The following is a 22,846-nucleotide window of genomic DNA, read 5'->3' as shown; positions in this document are numbered from 1 at the left end:
GTTGATCAAGATGCAAATTTGGAAGACGAATGTAATCGAGGACCTCATCTTCGTGTCTAATCTCATTATTGAAGAGTGTGAGCAAGCTTTCTTGAGAAATGAGCTTCGTCTTGTCTTTATAATTTCCGGAGAGCGTTCTCCACCTGTTGAAAATATTGTAATTGTTATAATGTAAAGGGGAACTCCCTTTTCTTCAGAATGTATATTATTCTCTTTTCTCGGATTTAGCTCACGAAATATGTATATACAAACTCTATCATTGATTCATTAATTCCTTCACTTAGTACTATTTAACATTATTTCTAAATCAACTTCATAAACCCAACATTTTCGATATTTCTCTGGGAAGAACTTGATCTACTAATGTGGACGTAATAATTTTCTAGTTTCTCGATGGATTGCGTCATCTTCCTTTTCCTGTCCTGTATAGTTCCGCAATCTCGAATACTTAAAAGTTCTATCAAGTTTTTCTATTTGCGTACGATTTCATTTCCTTTCTTTTTATTTTATTCCTTAGTATTACTATGATTTAGTTCACTTCGTATTCCAATATAAAAATTTCATCTAATTATTTTGTCCGACTGATTTACATAGGATTTACTATCATCTTGAGAGGTAAGTTCAAGTGTTCGTAAATTCCTTATCGTTTGGTTTAATCTGCTACTAGTATTTCTTAATCAAGAAGGGAAGTAATAAGGATGATTCAACAATATATCTGCATTGATAAGCGACTTCCTATTTAAATTTTTCCTCTCGTTATATGTTTTGGTTTCTTCCGTTTTCCTTTCATTATTTTGTCTGGATTCATTACAGGATAATTTTTATGTCTTTCAAAAACGGCTATCGGTATACGGCTTTTAAATGCTTCTTCTACCTCTAATTCAACTTTCCTATTTTCGGTATTCATATTCTTGCCGGAGATAATTTTTAATAACAATATCAGTAGACATATTAATTTATAAATATCCTCTACTATTTGAACTCTACTATTTATCCTATTATGCACTTTCGTTTCATCCTTACGTATTGGTTCAACATTATCTATTATCTCCTCTCGTTCATGAGACTTTGACTCTTGGGAAGATTCTGTTCCTTTCTTAGTATCCTGGCTAATTTTCATACTTTCATTTAGTTTTGTTTCCTCAATGGAATCTCTACAAATTTTCTTTTCATTATCTTTGTTACGCCCAAACTTTATATCTTTAGCCATATTGCTTACTTTCTCTTTATTGGCTTTGCGCTTAGCTTTAGTTTTTCTGATTGTCCCTAAGTGTTTATTCTGCTTATGGCGTTTGCGTTGAGGAATCGCCCGAACACTTCTCAGTATGCTTAATTCCGAATAATTTAAATCTATCTTTTTCGGTGGTTTGATCTGTTGCTCTTTCCAATAATACTTCCCTTTTGTGTGACGGGGAGAGCAAAAATGAACTTCACTACCATTTTCTAATATTATCCTTTTATTTTCCCGGTCTATAAACAATTTCTCCTCTTCTATAAAATCTTTTCCTATTATACCATCACAAGGTATGGTTATTTCTGGATCGACTATTCTCGCTATTCTTTTAAATTTTAATCCTCTTAACTTAAATGTCGGCAGTGCTAGGCCTCTAACCAGAATAGTTTTTCCCGGACTATTTTCCATNAATAGATCTCCAAGGTTTCGAATCGTAAGATCCGATCCTAATCTATTTCATAGGAGAGCTATTAAAATGTTGATTGGATATAGGCGGCGAAGACTATATCTAACGTCAGGATTCCTTGACACCAGTTAATCATTTATTTTACACGCGGATTAACACGCGTATGCGATCTGATTCGGAATGAATTGAGGAGACATACTTATATATTAAAACAAGAGTATATTTAATAAATATCAAACAAACGAATACAGAAAATCAATAACAACGATTATACGACAAGTTAAAGGTTACGACTTAATCTATGCTAATGCGCATTCGAGAGAGAGCTCACAAATGATTCTAAACATACGACCTGTTAGTTGTCGTCTTCTTTTCTGTAGATATAGGACACCTTGTAGATAGGGTTCATATTACTTTTGTATGGGAGATCAATTCGTGCACAAAATATAAAAATATCACTTCTACGTATAGGCCTGGAACTTAGTCTAAATGACTCGTATAGGGCGTTGGCCTTCTGGAGGGAAACGTATGTGGAGTCTGGACACTTTCAAATCGGTCGGAGAACTCCTCGAATTCTGACTAATTTCTCCTTTTATTTCAAAATTTCGTCCAATCATCGTCCAGTAACTCTTTCGTGAGAACGGATGAGAGGGGGATGAATGAGGGGTAACCATTTCCCATCTGAGCGAGATTTTTAACCAGATACGGGAAAAACAGCGGATGTTCTCTTCGATGAAAGGAAATAACATTTGTTTTTCCCACATCTAAAACAATATTTTTTTCACAAAAACGAAGTAATATTTTGTCGATATTTTAAACATATTAATAAAATTATTAACTTAGACCCAGGGCCTTTCGGATCTCACACTAGTCTGAATATATATAAATGCAAGATTGCAGTAAGAATGTGACCAGATGTCAAGGATAGATGAATAGTTGACAGTAGTATTTAGTGGTGAGAAAAAAATGGAATTAAGATAATCATGATGGTTGGATGGGGTATTGTCCTGGCTATAAACAGGATTGAATCGAGGACCAGAATTGATTTTGAGAAAGGAGTCAGTTTTACAAAATTTGAATAGAAATCAAATTATCAAGACTCTCAGCACAATAAATGAAAGTTACATTTTAAATAGACTTCAACTGTAGTTAATATCTATTTTTTATAATGATCAGGATGCCTGCTTCAAAAATCAGTAATTATTAGAGAATTTTATAGCGTTGCCAACTTTTTTACTGTTTATCATGCTTTTTATGATGTCCCATCTTCATGTATTATTTCAGCAGATGTCTTCAATCAGTGAAAAATAAGCACACACTATATATTTCCTTTCTTTATTTTACTATAATAGTGAATCTCCATCTGCCTATGCTAGAAGAGATTGTGGGTCTCCTATATGAATTTAATTATTTAAATTGATAAAAATTTTATAAATTTTCAACACCATGTGTCTTTGACATTAGGTGCATTCAGTATATGACCTGATACACAAAGTTTCTGGATCTGCTGAACTGAATGATATCAAGCAAGTAATCAGTGGCTGACTGATTCCACAAGTTCTGAGTCAGTCAGAAAAGATGGTCTAGAAGTGCTTTTAAGATGACTGTTCCCAGTAATGAATTAGTCATGTTAAAATATTTAGATAAAAGTAAGAAAACTATAGTTAAAGTTTTTCCAGATACTATAAAATAATAAATAGATCTGAAAATGAACTTTGAATTCACAAAAATCATAATAATGAATCAAATTTTTCACATAATTCTCAATATGATTTGGCAGCAAACTTTTTGTTTGTTTTAGTTTATATGAGTTACAATTAAATCATTGGAGATAAATCATTCTTTATTGCCATAAAACCTCTATGTTATCATTGTTTGTAACTTCAAATAACAGTTCTCATCTCAGCCATGTAATGTTCAATGTGCTCCAGATTACTATCAATGACCAATTGAATTGCATCATCTGGATCAGATTGTGTACTGAATACTATCTTGTGACAATTATGATAGTCAGATCATTAGAGTGGATCAAACTTTACATTAGAGTGGAAATTGCCATGTATGCATGCAATTGTATGAAAAATGAAATATGTATGATCACATGCACAGTACAAAGAGGCAAATTTTTTGAGGGCCTTTGATAAGCAGGAAAAACATTTTGACCAAAATTTTTACACAATAAGATGGATAACATGTAGCACGAGGATATTATCATAGAAGCACAGCTAAGTAAGTCAATTTGGTGAAAAATATCTGTAAAAAACTAGTAGGCACAAAAAATTTCTGCTATTGCATGTGATTGCAGGTTAATAAAATATATATATATAGTGACATTATTGAATATTATGATTTTAAATAAATATAATTTTTGTATGTTTTGTTATTTTCAAAATATTTGAAATTTATATTTTTACTAAAGCTTATTTTATTTTAAATAGGAAAATGTTCAGCTGCTGCTTTGGATGTTTTGGCAAATGTATTCCATGAAGAATTATTACCTGTTTTACTACCAATTTTAAAGGAAACTCTCTTTCATCAAGATTGGGAAATTAAAGAATCTGGTATTTTAGCTTTGGGTGCTATTGCAGAAGGTTAGTTAAAATTTTAACTAATTTAATGACCTAGTATGCTAATAAAGAAATAATTAAATGATTTAAAATATAAAAAGATATTTATATTTTAAAATACTTTTTTTATGAATTATACACATTTTTAATTTTCATAAAATAGAAAAATTTAGAACATTCTGTAAATTAGAATTAGAGTAAGAATGGGTCTAACATTTTATGTATAGTTACATTTTTATGCATCCTCATTTTTTTTTTAACTTGCCAAAATATTCACAATAACTTGTCACTTATGTATTCTAAAAAATAAGTTTTAGTTAATGGAACTGTTCTTCCCTGGTATCATTTATGAACACACTACTATAAAAATGGTTCCATTTAACCTAAATACAGATTTCTTTTGGATGTATTAAAACTTTGAAGACTGCTCAGTTTTTAATAAGAAGTTCATTTTTGAACTGTATTTTTTAAACAACAGTAATAAAATTGAATTTTTTGAGTTTGAAAAATTAATTAAAATAACAATACATTCAAACTATACACAACATTCTAATGATATTTATATCAGACTTGTTCTGTGCGTTGTTAAAAACACAAAGCATAGTAAACAAATTAAATATAAAATCTCTGTTTTAATGTTGCATCGTTAAAAAAAATAATCAACAAATTACATCTTCCTCATTATTGATAGTCCAAAAAGTGCTAAACCATTATACTTTTTTCTGTCTTTAGATGAAACCAAAATTAAGAAAGTTAATTTAAAGTTAAGAAAAATATTTAACTCTTTTAAAAAATTTAAGCTTTAAAAATTTTTATATACATGGAGATGAACTTTTTACCCCTCAGACTATAAAGGGAATTAGTATAACAACCAGTCAAACAACTTTCCCTTTGGCTGATTTTGTTTTGGCCAATAATGTATTTAAAGAGTTAATTTTAAAAATAATACTTACATTATTTCCATTTTCAGAAGTTGAGAGAGCTTGAGATGAATATATGCTGAAAAATTTTATACATTTGAAACATGAACGTGTTTAGTTTAAATCAGTGTTTCTCAACCTCTAACAAATCGTAGCCCCCTTCACTTCAAAATTCCAATGCCGAGGGCCAAGGATAACGCAAATTTGTATTGCATTGAATAGACTAGTGACTAGTATAATGTTATTTGTTTAATTATTGTATGATATAATAAATAAAATATCTAATTATTCTTAATATAATGTTTTACTATATCGCCCAGAAAATTGTTTTTGCCCCCAAAATATAAATTGTTACTAATCGCCCCCTCAACATGGAAAAACACCCACATGGGGGCAATATCGCCCCCGCTGAAAAACACTGCACTAAANAAAAAACTCTGATGCCAATCAAGCTTCAAAATTACGATGCCAAGACTAATGCCAAATTTGTATTGCATTGAATAGACTAGTGACTAGTATAATGTTATTTGTTTAATTATTGTACGATATAACAAATAAAATGTCCTAATTATTCTTAATATAATGTTTTACTATATTGCCCAGAAAATTGTTTTTCACCCCCAAAATATAAATTGTTACTAATCGCCCCCTCAACATGGAAAAACGCCCACATGGGGCGATATCGCCCCCATTGTGAAACACTGGTTTAAATCCTACTGTTTTATTATAAATTAGATTTATATTATTATTAGTGTTGTTTAAGTTTTAAAATAAAATTAACTTACATCTCTATATAAAGAATTATGTAATTGTGCATTTCTAATTATCTTGATATTTTTTTATAGGGTGTATGAATGGAATGATTCCACATCTTCCAGAACTCATTCCTTTTTTGATTTCATGTTTATCCGACAAAAAGGCTTTAGTTCGCTCTATCACGTGCTGGACTTTAAGCAGATATTCACATTGGGTTGTCACTCAACAACACGATTTATATTTGAAACCATTAATGACAGAGGTAATTAAATTAATATATTAATAACTTTTGAAACAGGTAACATAATACAAATTTTATCTGTTTAGCTATTAAAGAGAGTATTGGATGCAAACAAACGAGTTCAAGAAGCTGCTTGTAGTGCATTTGCAACATTGGAGGAAGAAGCTTGTACAGAACTAGTTCCTTACCTTGCCTTTATTTTGGAAACATTAGTATTTGCTTTTAATAAATATCAAGTGAGTTAAACTATGTGTATCTATCTACAGTGACTTAAAATGAAATGATTAAAAAATAAATATTTGATAACCTGATAAATAAATGTATTCGTACTATGATCAGAATATTTAGTAAATAAACAGATGTTTTTATAATTTAAATATTTTACACAATCCTTTAATTTTTCCAGCATAAAAATCTTCTCATATTGTATGATGCTATTGGTACATTAGCTGATTCAGTTGGACATCATTTAAATAAACCAGTAAGTTGTGGGGTTTTTTATTTTATTTTATTTATCTTTTGAAGTAAAATTTAATTCAATTTAAAATTACATTGTACATTATATTAATTCATTTTTAGTTTATAAAATATAATCTTAAAATTAAAACTAAAATATTTTATTTGATCTGCATGATAATTTAATATTCTACAGATATTAAATGTTTATATGAAAATTGCATTTAATAATATTTTTAGAATAATATTTTTTTATGGATACAAGAAATTTTATTATTAAAATGTATATGTGTATATAGCCAATAGTTGGATTAATTTTAGCAGGGTTTAACACATTAAGCATCACAATAGGAAGGCATAAATTATTACCCTGGGCCATCCTCTTTTTTTGGTGAACAAAATCACACAAATTTGATGACCATTTAATATAATTTTGCCTGCATTATTAAAAAACTTTTTTTTTTCTTAATTTTTAGGCTTATTGTGGAATTGCAATACTTGGCTTGAATGATTATTTTTATTATGTTATGCCATCATATATGCTAACCATCAGGTCTTGAATTCAGCAGAACTTTACTGTAATCAAAGTTGCATAAATGGATCAATACAAATTAAAGAAAAATATAATAATCATTAAAATAATGTACCTGCTGTTTTTTCTTACTGTGTATGTGCACTGAAAGAAAACAAAAATTGTTTCTTTCATATTTGTTTTTGTGCTGTGTATTTACATGATATTGTACTTATTCACATTCATTGTGCAAGAAAAACATTAGAAATGGCAAATTTTGCTTATATTTCATATTTTTGTAAGGGAGAAAAATTAATTTCCTATTAGTATTCTGTCATAAAAAAAATTTACTGGATTAAGTGAAAATTCCATAACCCCAGGTCTTGCTCTAATTATTTCCATTATGTTTATATGGCTAGCATATTGCTCCAAAGTAAACACAGCACAGTATTAATATAGAAATAGTTGTAGGAGACTTAGCAGTTTGATATGTAATAGATATCTGATTATCATCAGTATATTTCATATAAAGTCTCATTGGCAACTATGGAAGAGCTAATATGTGTAAGAATTTTGAAATTACATGTAACAGATATGTGAAACATTTTTTGATTCAGTGTATCTGATAAAAGCAAGGATATGTAGTGAGTTGTAATTGTAGAGTATTATTGGTAATTACAGCAGTGACATAATGCATTAGTAGTAATAGCATCTGGTAGTAATAGTCATGTTTTTATATGCACTGATTTTTGCAATTTCTCCTTAATGTAAAGTAGTAGTTAATAAGTTAAATTAAAATATATAGAAAATTATCAGATAGCAGTAATAATTATTATAATTGTAACATTTGAAATGTTTCTTTCAGGATTATATAAATTTATGAATTATACACATTTTTAATTTTCATAAANAAATCAACTTAGTAAAGTAAGTTTACTCTTTGTTTCGAGATTTCACTCATTGACGAAACCATACACACACACACAACTGAAACTCAACCAGTGAGTGTAATGCACGATTTTAGCCCATACATCGAAACTCAAGGCTCTCGATGAGATATTACAAACACTCAGTTTGTGCTGTTGTTTTTATATTCATAACTTAGACTAAAGGGAAAATTCACGAAATAGGCGATGGATAAATAAGTAAATAAATATGAAATTAAATATTAAAAATGATTTTTCTTTTTCATGTAGTGTCTTTCTAGTGTTGCAACTGCACTACAATCTGGATTTCTACCATATTGCGAACCAGTATTTAGACGATGTGTGTCATTAGTAGAACAAACATTAAATCAGAATATGGTAAAGTATTTTTATTAAAATATTTATACAAAGTAACTTCCTACAAATGGTTTTTATATTTGTATTTGTCGGTATTAAATTTTGAAATATAAACAATGATGACAAAATGTAATAAATTGAAATGTAATGTAAGTTAAAGTATTCGTACTGTCTGATTGATATTTTGATATATTAAGATTAGAAGCCAATAAAAGACTTAAAAAGCTTAAAGAAAAATTTTATTTTACTTAGGCAAATGCTGCTCATCCAGATCAATTTGAGGCTCCTGATAAAGATTTTATGATTGTTGCCTTAGATCTTTTAAGTGGTTTATCAGAAGGTTTAAATGGACATATGGAATCTTTAGTAATATCAAGCAATATAATGCAATTATTATATCAATGTATGCAAGTAAGTAAATTTATATTAAATATTCACATTAATATTAAAGTATACGAAATTGTGCTATATTTCAAATTATTTTGCATTTTAAATTAGGATCCAATGCCAGAAGTACGACAAAGTTCTTTTGCATTACTAGGTGATTTAACTAAGGCTTGTTTTCAACATGTTAATCTTTGTATACGTAAGTATTATAATTATTTGTATTAGATTTAAAATAGATTAGCATGTCTGCTTAATACCCTTATTTCCTTGGAAAATTCATATATAAATTAGTTTTTCTTCTTTGAAGTTTATATAACAAAAGTTTTAAAAATTGCATCTTAGAATAAATAACTGTATTTCTTCTTTCCTTATTAATTGAAATTTTTTATGGCAATAAAATTAACTAACAATAAATATGTATTAAGAAACTAGAAAAATAATTATTATTTTAAAAAATGTAAAGGAAAAATAAATACTTTCTGTAAAATGTGATTAGAAAGAATTATTTAATCTAGTAATTTTTAGGCCAGCATTGGTTATTGGATTAAAAACCATTTTGGGTCATTTCCTTCCAAATTATTATAATTGTTTATAAATGTATTGAATTTAAATTTATTTGATTTTATCAATCTTGTCCAATTGAATCTGTATTTGAAATCTCACAGGAATGAGAAAAAATATTTGAGATATAGAGTTTCCAAACAGTAAACAGTAATAGGTTTGATTGGCAATATGTATTTTATTAATACAATAGAAAGTACAGTATATACCTGTAATAGGTATAAATAAAATATTTTTTGGAATACCTTAACAGAAATAGTTTAAAATATGACTTTCTACAACTAATAATGGTGCGAAGTACAACTAAACAATAAAAAACAAACATTTTCATAACCCCTTCTGGATTCTTCCTTGGGTTTTCTTAATTCTAAATAAGCTGGATTTTCCAATTTCATTCAAGAATATAAAATTTGAATATAAATCAAAATCAAATCAATTGAAAATTAGAATGTTTTTAAAAACTATTTAAAAGTTGTTTTGAAATTTTCAAATTGTAACTTAAATTAATTTTTAAATTTGTGTTGTTTGTGTGTGGCAGTGACTGAACATTTCGCTTTTAATATGTATACAGATAAATGTTATTAAAAATAATATAAAAACTAAAACTAAACCTTTATGTGTATTTTGTATATAACCAAAAGTTGTTATTCAAAAATCAAACTTAAAGAATAGTTGCTATGGGAACAAATGAGTACCCATCTCTTCAACCCAAGTCTGACTTGTGAATCAAAAGTGAAGTTTTCTCGTGTCTCCTGTCCCTATGCAAAGACCTTGCAACCCCCTTTGTTAACCCTTTTCATGAATTCATGCTGAGTCCACAGAGGAAGTCCTTTTGAGGAACGAATTGTAGACCCCACAGATGATCCAGTGTGACTTACTTACATGCTGCTGCTTTGTAAAGTGTTGGTTTCAGTTTTGGTGGGGACAGAACATTTTGCTTTTACTATATATACAGATGATTTTTTAGATTTTATTATTTTACTTTGTAAGAAATAAAGGTCTATTTAAAAATTAACATTTGAATTACATTTAAAAGTTTTTAAAAATATATATATACTTAAAACTGCTCTAAGTTGTGGCAATTGAAAATTTTTTACATTTTAAGAAAAAAATAAAATTATTATTTTGTTAAACTGGTTAAATATGTATCTAAATAGAGACACTGATTTTCATGTACTAAAAATAAAAGCTCCCCATATTTAAAAGTTAAAACTAAAATAAAAAGTTAAAAAGTTTCATATGCAAATGTTAGTTCGTGTATGAAACTAAACCCAATTCCCCAAAAAGCTCTTCTTAATATACTGTAATTATCTAATAGGGTATTAAAATACTGTACTGTGCTATAATCCAGGGTGTATCAAAAAGATGACCTGATTTTAAAACTATATTTGTTGATGGAAACATACTACAAAACAGGGACAAAATGCAAAATACTCGCAAAATCTTAGTATCAGCTATATTATTACAAATACTTTGTGTCCACCAATAGCTGCATGGACATCTAGATAATAGCTAAATTTGTCATACACTCTACATAAGATATCTATGTTGACAGAAGTCAAGGAAACTCTTATTTTGTTTTTTTAGCTCATCTGTGTCACGAGCTAAAGGAGGGATGAAAACTCTTTCCTTCACATAACCCCACAAGAAAAAATTTGCATGGGGTCATGTCTGGAGCTTGAGGCCAAGAATGTAGGGCAGTGTCTTGGGATCTCATGCATCCTATCCAGCATTGAGGCAGTGTGTCATTGAGAAATTGTCATACACAGTTATGCCAGTGTGGTGGGGCTCTATTCTGTTGGAATATGAAATCATTAGTCGTCCTCAAGTTGTGTAAAAGTTTGCACTAGTTAGCTATTGTCAAGATGTTGTCCATGCAGGTACTGGTGGACACAGAGTATTTGTAATAACATAGCTGAACTAAGATTTTGTGAGTATTTTGCATTTGTCCCTGTTTTGTAGTATGTTTCCATCAACAAATATAGTTTTAAAATCAGGTCATTCTTTTTGATACACATTGTATTGTGATCATCCCAAAAGACAGGCAAATTATTGTCTTTTTCTGACAAATTCTTTCAATTATTTACATAGCAATTAAATGTATTTTATTTTATTGTACATGTTGGGTGCATATTCTGGTAAAGCTGCTTTGTTAAAAGATGGTTAAACTATTTCCGCTTGAAGTTAGCTGCTGCTGCACTAGTGCAGTGAGGCTCCAAGTGCTGAAAACAGAAGATGGCTTCCACCCTAAATTATATGCATATTGCATACTTAAAGTGAAGATTGTTACATATGAAAATGTATCTTGAAGTGATTATCCAAAAAATTAGAAATGCACTTTTCCACAGAATTGTTTATGCTGACATAGACATCTTCAGATTTAGTAATGGCAAATACACATATTAGACTGTTGTTGTTTACCAATTTGAGGAAGGACGAAAGACACCTCTGTGGGGTCTGATCAATGTTGGGCTGATGCCACCAGTTTTAGAGATTGACCTTAAGGTGAAAGGTTACGACCCTCGCTTTGCCCACAATCTGTTGGGATGATGTGAGAAAGCTTTTTTATGTATGGGCGTAGTGGTTTGCTGGATGCAAAGGTGACTCACACAGAGACTGAAATGACTAAATTAACGTGTTTATTTGACAAGACATGCTTACAATGATGGCGATTTGCCGATCTGATGAAGTTGACCAATGAAAGTTCTTTTTGGAGAAGTAACTTCCTATAGGACTGAAGAGGGTTCGTCCTCGATCCCAATTGTTGCTGGAGGCAAGGAGAACAGGGATCCACATCAGGAGATAGGTACCAGTCTGGGTAGATAAGCGTTTTTGGGGGAAGTTGAGTCCCTTACTTTGCCTCACTTATCCAAGGTTTTGGGTCTTCTCTGTTGTCCTGGTTTTAGTCACTACGTCAGTCCAACTGTGTCCCGATCTCTACTCTCAACCTCAATACTCCCAATTTCGGGCTTTTATATCATTTTTACCTGAAATTCCAAGGTTTTGGTTGGTTTGAACGATGGTCCTCTGTAATTTCATTAGTACCTGGTCTGTTGCCAGGTCATGATTTGGGCTGCAGGGTTGCTGAACATCCCCGTTTGGGCCATTTCCCTCCAGAGTCGGGTCAAGCCCTTCCCCAGATGACGGACCTGTAAATTTATCATATAGGCATATTACTGGAAAATACATGTTTCATACAAGATAAACAATAAAAACGATGATGTCGTAAATTTTTCATGTTAATCATTTTCCTATACGAGTTATTTTTTCCCCAAGTTCAACCAAAAAAATAGATTGAGGTTTCACTGTATTTCTATTTGAAACAAATACTGTATTATTATACAATTATTCACTTATCTAATTTTTTATTTTAAAATAATTAGTATATTATTATATAAAATTTAAAAATGATTTATTAAAAAATTTATTTTTATATTCATACTTTAAATTTTTTTACAGAGGATTTTTTACCAATACTTGGTCAGAATCTGAATCCAGAATTTATATCAGTGTGTAATAATGCAACTTGGGCAATAGGCGAAATTTCAGTTAAGCTTGGTGAGAAAAATTTTTTACATTACTTTTGCTGAATTAGTTATTATTTTTATATATTTATAATTATTTATCAGAACTTCAAAATAAAAATGAAATTATTTTGGACAGTGTTTAAGAAATATGGAAAACATAAATATTAAAATACTTTTAAAGTTTCAGATATGATTTTGTAAACAAATTGGTGTTATCTCAGTGTGATCAGTGTTATGAATTGCTCTTAGTTTATGATGAACATATATAATATTTTGAACTAAAGATATTCCCCAGTATTGATATATTGTCAACAATTTTTTTTAAGTAATATTTTTTATATGAAACATTTAACCACTTTTAAAATGCTGCACAATTACTGTTTTACACTCAAAATATTATCAGAACAATGAATCTTTCAGAAGACATTTCAGTCATAGCAAGAAGAAATTACATTGACAAATTATTGAATATGCAAAGTAGTAAAATAGTGATTTTTCTGTCTTACCAACATTGGATAGACAAGAAAGATCATATTTCCATCAATGTACTTCAGGAAATTATAGTAAATGCCTAATCAGGAATTTTTGTAAAACTATTTGTGTAGTTTTATTAAGAAACTGATTGCTGTTTGAAAACATCATTTTCTTTAAAAAGAATAAACTATAGGCAATGTCTGTGTAAATTATGATACTTCTACAACATAGTTTCACAACTCTCTAACTGTGCATGAGTGAAAACTCATGCACATTAGCTTTTATTTGATTGATTATAAATTTTTTATGTATGTATGTATTATTAATTGTATTGAATATTCTTTAGAATGAGAATTAAATTCACAATAAATTATGTATGAGGAAAATTAAAAAAGTCATTAAAGGAAACTTTATTTTTTGAGAATCAAATTTCAAATCATCATAAGAAAAAGGGAAAGGTTTAATATACTGAAAAAGTTTAAATTTAAATTAAACAATTGTTGCTTTATTTAAAAATGAACAGAAAATTAGAACTGCTCTTGCCACAGGATCTTTTCTGTACTGGTTATGAGTTTCTTATGTCATGTTTCTCACTACATAAGACATTATAGGAACTTAATCATGTTATTATGAAGAATTATCGGCATTGTTATTTCAAACACCATGAGAACTGTTTTTATCTTTGATAATATATTTTCCTTTTGAAAGATAATTTTAAGTCATCAAAGTTAATAATTTCAGTTATATACATATAATTATTAAAAGATGCTTTACAAATTAATTTCTATCTGAATTAAAGTAGTAGCTGCACATTAGTAATTTCATTTTTCATTTCAGCATTATACAGATTTATATGCAGTTTGAAATGCTCAAACATATTACAACTAAATTGACTTTGCATTTATATTTTAAATAATTTCATATGATTGTTCATTTTATAGAATATTAACCGAATATTATTTTATTAATGTTCTTAAAAATGTTTTCAGATTTAACAGGAATTGTTAATTTGAAAAATATTGTCTTCTATTAATTTAATTTTAGAGAAATTTAAATTGACTATTTTTACTTAAAATTTTCTGTTTATAAATAAGTGAGTTCAAAAATTGTGGTGTGTCCTACATTTTCCTTTTTTTACATCTGTTGATACTGGAATATTATCTATTTACAGAATTTAAATATGCTATTATCATTAACTTGTTATACACATCATTTCTTCAAGTCCATTATTGTAAAGATCACAAGTATTTATTAGTTAATAATTCATGTAACAAATACTTTTGTTATATGAATCTTGATTAAAATTGATAAAATTGAATTTTCATGTATAGCAAAGAAAATTTGATTAATTGTAATATAGTTTATTTTAAATGATTTGAATGGTTTCAGGTCAAGACATGAAACCTTATATAGGAATGGTTTTAAATCAACTAATTAGCATCATAAATCGACCAAATACACCTAAGACTTTATTAGAAAACACAGGTATGAATAATTGTGTATTGTATTTTAAAATATAAATTTGAATTTTTATAATTTTTTAAAATATTTTAAAACTTAATTTAAAAATTTATGCTTTGAATTAACTTGAATTGGGATTTCTTAAATAATTACATTCTTGAAAAAAGTTCTTAACATTTTAATAATCAAAACTAGTTATTATATAAAATTTATGTGACTATGATTTTTATAGTTTTTGCTCAGAGATTAATATATTTTTTTTTACCAGGTTATTTATCTTAATAATCTTAGAAATTTTCTTGTAAACAAAATTTTAAATCAATATTATTATTAACTTCATGAAATTTGCTTTATTTTGTGGGTTTTGATGTCATTATTTTTGAAAGTTCCAGTTTCAAATGTTGTTCAAAGAACTGAAATACTGAATTTCTAATTGAAAATATAACATTATACAAATTAAAAAACATTTTTTTTATAATAGTAAAAGTTAGGAACTAAAACAATGTGTTTTATAACTTCATTCAGGTAGGTTATTTTCAGCATTTAATAGAAAATGTAATAATCAGATGCAAACTGAAAATATATCATATATGTAAATATGTTCACATTTGAGCAATCAAATGTTATAACAACTTTACTTCATGTTCAAAAGGTTTTATTAATTTTTTTAAAGTGAATCTTAGATATTGTATGAATGAATTAAATGGAAATTAAAAGTCAGTTTTTTCTTGCTATTAACAAAATTTATTACCATGATGATAAATTCACATTTAGGTAATATTTTTGTTTTATTATGTGGATATTCATTCATGACTTTATTCATTTGAATTTTCATTAAAAATTGAAAATTTTAATGAATTTTGATGTGTAGATTTTAATAATATAATTTATACATTAAAATTCTCAGATTTCAATGTATAAGTTTAAAGTGAGTAAAATTAATAATAATAATAATAATAGTGATAAGTAGTAACATTTTCATTTAATGATTTTGTTTAGTAATATAATTTAAATGTTTTTATGAAGTAATATAATTAAAATCCTGAAATAACTACACAGAGTTATTTACAGTTAGACATTAACATTCTACTTAAATTATAACTAATTTTTATCATCAGATTAATGTAACTTTTGAAGAAGAAACAAATTGATTGGAATTTTAATGTTTAAATTATGATAAAAATTTTATATTTGCAATTTAGAATTATGAGACATGATCAAAATGAATGAAATAAGATTTATTTTAGAATTAAAATAAAGCTGCAATTTATCATATATAATCAAATTATCTATGTATTATTATCAGAAGATAGCATATTTGAGAGATAAGATTCAAAATAAATTGTTTGGATATGTAATTTCAAACATTTTCGAAAATATTCTGTTTTCTTTGCAAGAAAAATTATGAAAATTCATTAAGATGTTAATTTTGTACTTTTTTTTAAAATTGGGAACAATAAGAAAAGCCATTTCGTATATATGAAACAAAATATTATTTGGAAATTTGCTTATCCTAGGAGGCTTATTATACATTTCTTTCATAAGTATTTAATGTTTGAAGCTATAGTTATTTTTATCAACAATAATTCTATTCTCATGATCTCAATATAAAAAAAATTTTAGAAAATGAATTATCATCACAAATTACAATTTCTAATTATAAGTTAGCTACATTAATTTTATTCATTGGTTTCTAATGGAAAGTGCAAACTATAAATTTTTATTTCAGTAATACTATTTATTGAAGAATATGTTTACTGTTTGCACATTATATTTGTTCAATAAGTATGTTAATAATTTTGAACAAACTGATGGATTTTCATTCTGTTTAATTATGAAGAATTATGTTATGATAAAATTATGTAATTATTACATACATTGAATTTCTTGATAAATTTTCATTTAAAAGCAATAGAACATTCTTATCACAGTGTTCTATCATATTGAATATTTATCTGTATGGACTAATTCATTTTTAACTGTTTTTATGTGAATACTTTTGATATATAGAAATAATTATTTGAATAGACAAGAGCAAACTCAGTTGAAATAATTTTAAACGTTGATGATGATATTCAAATAATTTGGAATAAAAAACAAATAAATATAATGTGACATATGGCCTGTTATAAATTAAATGTAAACAGGAGATAAATACTAAAAACTTTTGTTTCTGATATTGGATCATTTTGAAAATTAATAAAAACTGATATGAATTGTGTAACAGTTTGCACACACATATGTAAGTGCATATACTGTAATTCAAAAGTTTTAGTAGATTTTATTTGGATATCTCAAGACACAATATAACAAAATCAGAATTTTGATTTTGTTTTTTGTGAAAATAATGCTTCATTTACATGTAGTGTATTTTGTGGAGAAAGTAAATATTGAAAGAATCTGATATTACTCCAGATTTTTAATAAATGTCTATCATTAAGTGCTTGCTTGTAATAGTTACCACAGTTGCAAGTACTAGATTTTAACATTAAAAATTAACTTTTATATTTATTACTTTACAGTAGTCTCGAAAACTTGGCACTTGATAACCCGGCAGTCCGGATAACTCGGCCACACCCTGGCAGGGCAAAAAAATCCTTAGTTAATTAATTTTCATTATAGACAGCTTTATAAAAGTATAAAAGCTCTCATAAAGTATTTTTCTGAGGTCTGTCTTATCAGGTAAATTACTGTACACAGTGTATTCATTAATTTTCATTTTCATGTAGTAAAGGCTCTATGCCTTCATAAAGGACGTACTTTTCCTTTGTTTAAGGGTATTTGGGCAGTTTATTCTCTGTTGTATTCTCAAGCAAACAATACATACAAGTACAGTACAGTATTTTCTGAGGAAACACTCATACTTATTTTTTTTTAACCCCATTCCTGATAACCCAGCATTTTCACAAACTTGGCCACCCTTCGGTCCACATTAGGCTGAGTTTTCGAGACTCTACTGTAATATTAAAAGTTGTATTAGATATATAGATAGATGTGTAATGATATGATTACAAGTAATTTTACTACTTTCTTCTACAAAATGTTTTTTGAGATATTACTAGTAGCTGTTTTCATGAGAGAGAAATTTTATATTGATTTAATGATTAATTAAAATGTACCTTTGTTTTTATATTTTATCTGCTTTATCCATTTTATCATAGAATAAATCTTTTGTAGTCATTAATCAGCAAATATTTTCTTTATGGAATAGAATTTAAAGCCAGGTGACAGTTGTCAGTCTTATATAAAATCACTATAGAATATGTTGCTTTATCTGCTGGAACAATAGTTTCCAAACTTATTATTCCCACAGACCCCTTCTCATAGCAAAAGCACCCAAGTGAAATGACTCTACACAACTACATAATAGCAAAATTACAAATTTAACTTTGATCTCTTGAATGGTGACGTAAGAATAAAATATAAGTAAAACATTTTGATATTTTAAAGTAATTTTTATTGAAATTACTAGCTAAAGCTTGCCCAGGTATAATATAGTGAAAAAAAAATGTATAATTTATTTCTAATTGGGCTATAAATTACATTACAAAAATATGAAATTAATAAGCTTTTTATTTTATATACTGTATTGAATTTTCATAGAAAAACATTATTTTTTATCAAAAATGAATTATTTATAATATTATTATAAAAATTATAATATTACTAAAAATTACATTACATTAATAAATGTAATGTAATTTTTAGTCATTAAATAGCTTTTATAATAATGAAAAACAACCAATAATTATCACTGTTTGAAAAGAAAATTAAATAAATGTATAAAATTTTATAAACAAAATAAATTCTAAAATGTCATAATGTATGCAATTTATGAAGCTCGCAGCTTATTTTAACTTCATATTAAACCTTTTTCAGACTCCCCTGATGTCGTCCATGTACCTTAAATTAATTCTAATTTGCCATGTACCCCATCAATGGTTCCAAGGACCCCCAGGGGTCCATAGAAACCATTTGGGAAACATTTTGCTAGAACAAAAGCATAATTCTGATCACTTTGTTCATTTGAGAATAAAAACTGTTTACTTCAATTTTTTGTACTTAGTTATTTCGAACTGTATTCAAATTGTATTAAAATAAGTTTAGAGTCATTACAGTAAAGGACATTTGATACCTTGGTATTCAAATTTTCTTTTATGTTATATTATTAGCCTTAGTTTATATATGTAGACTTATGAATTATTTGAGAAGTTATGGAGCTAGACCAAAGTTGAACAGTTATATTTCATATTATTAAAACAATACTGCATAATCATTTGATCAGTTTTAATGGAATAACTTCAGATTGTTGTCTTACAGTAAGATGAATGCATTTATTACTGTTATATTAAGTAATACAATAGCATTATGTCAAGGAGTTTTTAATAAAAATATTTAAATTAATATATAAGGAATCAGTTTTTCTGATGTGTTAGGCCAGTAATATGCTTGGCCTTTTATTTCACTGTTACACTGAACAGCACAAATGTATTGGTGAAATCAAAAAACTTATTTTAAGAAAAGCAATTGATATGATATTATATTCTGAGCCTGTACTTTGATTTTTGTGAATATATACATATATTCAAATGATAAAAATAATTTGTCAAATTAAATTTTTTAAAATGTTTTCAATAGATGTATAAAGAATTGAAACTGAATATCTTCGGATTGGATTAGGCATGTAGAAATAACTTATTGCATTGAAAATATTTTTAAAAAGTGTTATAAATATCAGTAACAAAACTTCACAGAATCAGAATAATTCAGTTCCCCTGATAGAATGATGTGATATTAGTTTTATATTAATGCATAATATATTACACACACAGATTCTTATATTAAGCTACTTTCAAGTAAGCACCTCCTTCACCCTACATATTTCTGCCAACACCTATACTACTTTCAGAGCAGTCCTCGGAGTTATTTTTTATGATATCTTTATTTGTTTCATCACTGTGACTTCCATTCTGGGGCATATTGGGATAAGCATAACTTCTCTTTCATTTAGGAACAGATAAAAGTCTGTGAGATCAAAATTAAGGAAGTAAGAAGATTGGGAATGATCTGTGTGTACTATAGTAAGTAGAACCTTAAAGAACATGCCAAAAAAAGTCTTTTGATAATGTTTTGATAAATCGTATGGATGCTAACAGAAGTGTGGGCTGTAGAAGATGCTTATTTTGAAGGATGTCTTCTGTTAATATGTGTATTATTAATGTAATAAAAATATGATTTATTTTGACTCGTACATATATTAATTTAAGATAATTTTTAACATCAGCTGTATGAAATAGTCTTGGAACAATTTAGTTGATTATTGTTGTAAATATATCTTAAGAAAAATTTTTTGTTTTTTAAACTCTTGGGATTATACATTAAAATTCTGCTCTAAGCCAGTGATTTCCAAACTTTTTTGAGCAACTGCAGCATTACTACCAAGAGCAATATATTTCCACCAGTCCATGAACTGGGGGATAATACTGAGTAGTGTCATTAAGTGAAATGAGTATGTTGTGACATCACTTAACAAATGATCAGCAGGAAACGCAATACTGAACCTCATAGCATTCTCATTGTGAACAACACTTTTGTTGACAACTCTCATTTACTGAAAGGTTGGTGCAAGCTAGCTACTTTTGAGTCTTGATGACTATTGAATATATACTTTAATTCTTATTTTATTGAAACCTAGACATGATTATTACTTTTGCTTTAAAACTGTATTGTTTAATATTACTTACAGCAAATATAATGTCTATATAATTAAGAAATAATATATATATATATATATATTTATTTATTTATTTATTAATTATACAGACATTAATTTGCTGTAAGTAATATTAAACAATACAGTTAGTGTGTGTGTAGTTATCTGTAAGAAGTTTTACTACTATAATTTTTATTCTCCACTTAAGGTTATTCACTATGATTCCACATGGTGCTAACATCATGTGATCAAAACAAGAAGAAACAATTCTCATTGCCGATTGGTTGATTTCTGCTATTGGTGACACATGTATGACTTTACAGTTTTTGTTTGTTTGTCTCAAGGTGAATGACTGTGAATAAATCTAACAAGAATGGTAAAGGTTTAGTTTGAGTATTGCTCTAGGCCATACATTTGTTAGAAACGATTGTTGATGTTAAGTAGTTGAATCCTTTTCACAATGACAGTCATTGCATTCAGTATTGCCTCCCTGCTGCAAGTCCATGAAAAAATTTCACCAATTCACAGAAAAATATTTAAGTTTTGTTAATATTTAGTCTTCACATCATGCTAATATAAGTGAGTTATGGTGATGGAATATTTTACAATGATCTTAGAGAACATAATTTGTTTTCATTTAACGTAATGATATCTATATGATAAAACTGTATGAAATAGTCTTATTGGCATCACTTACTGACATGAGATGTTTTAGTAGCAGCAGAGTTCTTACAGAATAATGAGATGGTGCGATTGAAAGTGGATGTTAAGAATATTGTCAGAAAAAATATGAAATATAAAAAAAAAGTCAAGTATTTTATGCCTTATAAGTTGTCAATTCCTCATTGCCTCATAGACTGTTAAAGTATCTGTTCAGTAATTAAGTTAAATGCCATGAGCCTATTTCAATATTTTTAAAATTACTCTTCATTATTTTAAAATGACATCATTTTCATTTTATCTTACCATTGATTATTCAGTATTAGATTTTTAAAACATTATTTATATTGGTATATATTGACAATGTTATGTAAAAAGGAAGCAATCCACTTGTAACAAGTTTAAAAACATGCATTTTCAAAAATTTGCAAGTTAAAACTGCAGTCAAACAGTGATATTGGCTATTGAAAGAATTCATTTCAGCACATTTAAAAGCAGCTAATTTTTACTGTATGTTTCCTTTCATTTTAGATATAGCCTTTTAGATAGATTCTTTTAAAACTATATATGAATTTAATCAAAACTAAACAGCAGGGCTGTGGAGTCACGTAAAAATCTACCGACTCCGACCAGGGGTGGACTTGTTACCAAAAGAGACCCGGAAATTCTGATGTCATCACGTGTCCTCAGAACAAAAGATTCAATAAATAGAGTTCTAATAAAGATAGAGCATAGAAACTTTTTATTCCAAAGCTAAAAGACTCCTCTAAGTTATGACACAGTCAATATATAAATATGTATTCAATAACTTTTACTTTTCTGGCTGTTATATTTAACAGAGGAAAAGTGTAGCGCTGGGTCAAAAAATGACCCCTCCCAAATTTTTACATTTTTGGATTCAGGACACCTTGAAATTTTGAGATATGCAAAAGATTCAAGGTTTTTTTCTGTATGTGTGGATGTTAGACTGTGTGTGGGGGGCATGATTTTGTTTACCCTGTTTGAAACCTAATCATTTCTGTGGTCAGAGTGGTCAGAATCGGAGTCAGATGGTTTAACACAGAAGTTAGTTATTTAAGTCAAAGTGGTTGAACTAAATCATGTCCCCATATACATTCTAACATCTTAAGCGAGAACATCTTAACGGGTTTTACTGTACTATTATAAAATGGCAAAAAAGCTTACTTTGAGGGTAGAGATGAGTTTTATTTTATTAATTTTTTTAAATTTTGAACATTAATAACGAGTGAAATATTCATTAACAGATATGACACATGACCACTTTTATGTCGACCATTAATTAAGAACCAAAATTTAATAGTATTAATGCCCCTTTATGCGCAAGCTACAGTGCCACATTTTGTTTCTTAAACTTTACCCATTCTGAGATATTAAACCATATCTCAGAACAGAAAACAAAGAAATTAAACAAATTAGACGTCAACACATGTGTGCACGAATTTTTTCCCTTTATTGACTTTTTACAGGGGTTTGGGAGATTTCCAAACATGTAGATTTGCCAAAAAAAACTTGGAGGGGCAAATTTGACACGATTCCAATACTTTTTTGTTTTATATACATAACAAGTTGGGGAGTAAAAAAGAGTCATAGTCGGTGGATTTTTTGACAACTCCGACTCCAACACCAAAACTCCACAAATCCGACTCCACAGCCCTTCTAAACAGTAAA

At 28.0% G+C, this 22,846-nt stretch overlaps 1 protein-coding gene across 1 annotated transcript in view; it reads left to right on the top strand.

Moving 5' to 3' along the window:
* Nucleotides 1-22,846, top strand: part of LOC111618254 (transportin-1-like) — a 90,252-nt gene that overhangs the window by 42,509 nt on the left and 24,897 nt on the right. Inside the window, 10 exon segments of the mRNA XM_023359741.1 lie at nucleotides 4,079-4,231; nucleotides 5,973-6,145; nucleotides 6,211-6,360; nucleotides 6,531-6,605; nucleotides 7,957-8,010; nucleotides 8,264-8,395; nucleotides 8,627-8,785; nucleotides 8,873-8,960; nucleotides 12,782-12,880; nucleotides 14,713-14,808. Coding sequence (XP_023215509.1) covers nucleotides 4,079-4,231; nucleotides 5,973-6,145; nucleotides 6,211-6,360; nucleotides 6,531-6,605; nucleotides 7,957-8,010; nucleotides 8,264-8,395; nucleotides 8,627-8,785; nucleotides 8,873-8,960; nucleotides 12,782-12,880; nucleotides 14,713-14,808 — 1,179 coding nt within the window.

This window comes from Centruroides sculpturatus, unplaced genomic scaffold (assembly GCF_000671375.1).
Source record: "Centruroides sculpturatus isolate CEXI.00-Female unplaced genomic scaffold, Cexi_2.0 scaffold154, whole genome shotgun sequence".
NCBI lineage: Eukaryota > Metazoa > Arthropoda > Arachnida > Scorpiones > Buthidae > Centruroides > Centruroides sculpturatus.
Note: the sequence above shows the minus strand (reverse complement) of the source record. Positions and strands in the feature narration are given on the sequence as shown.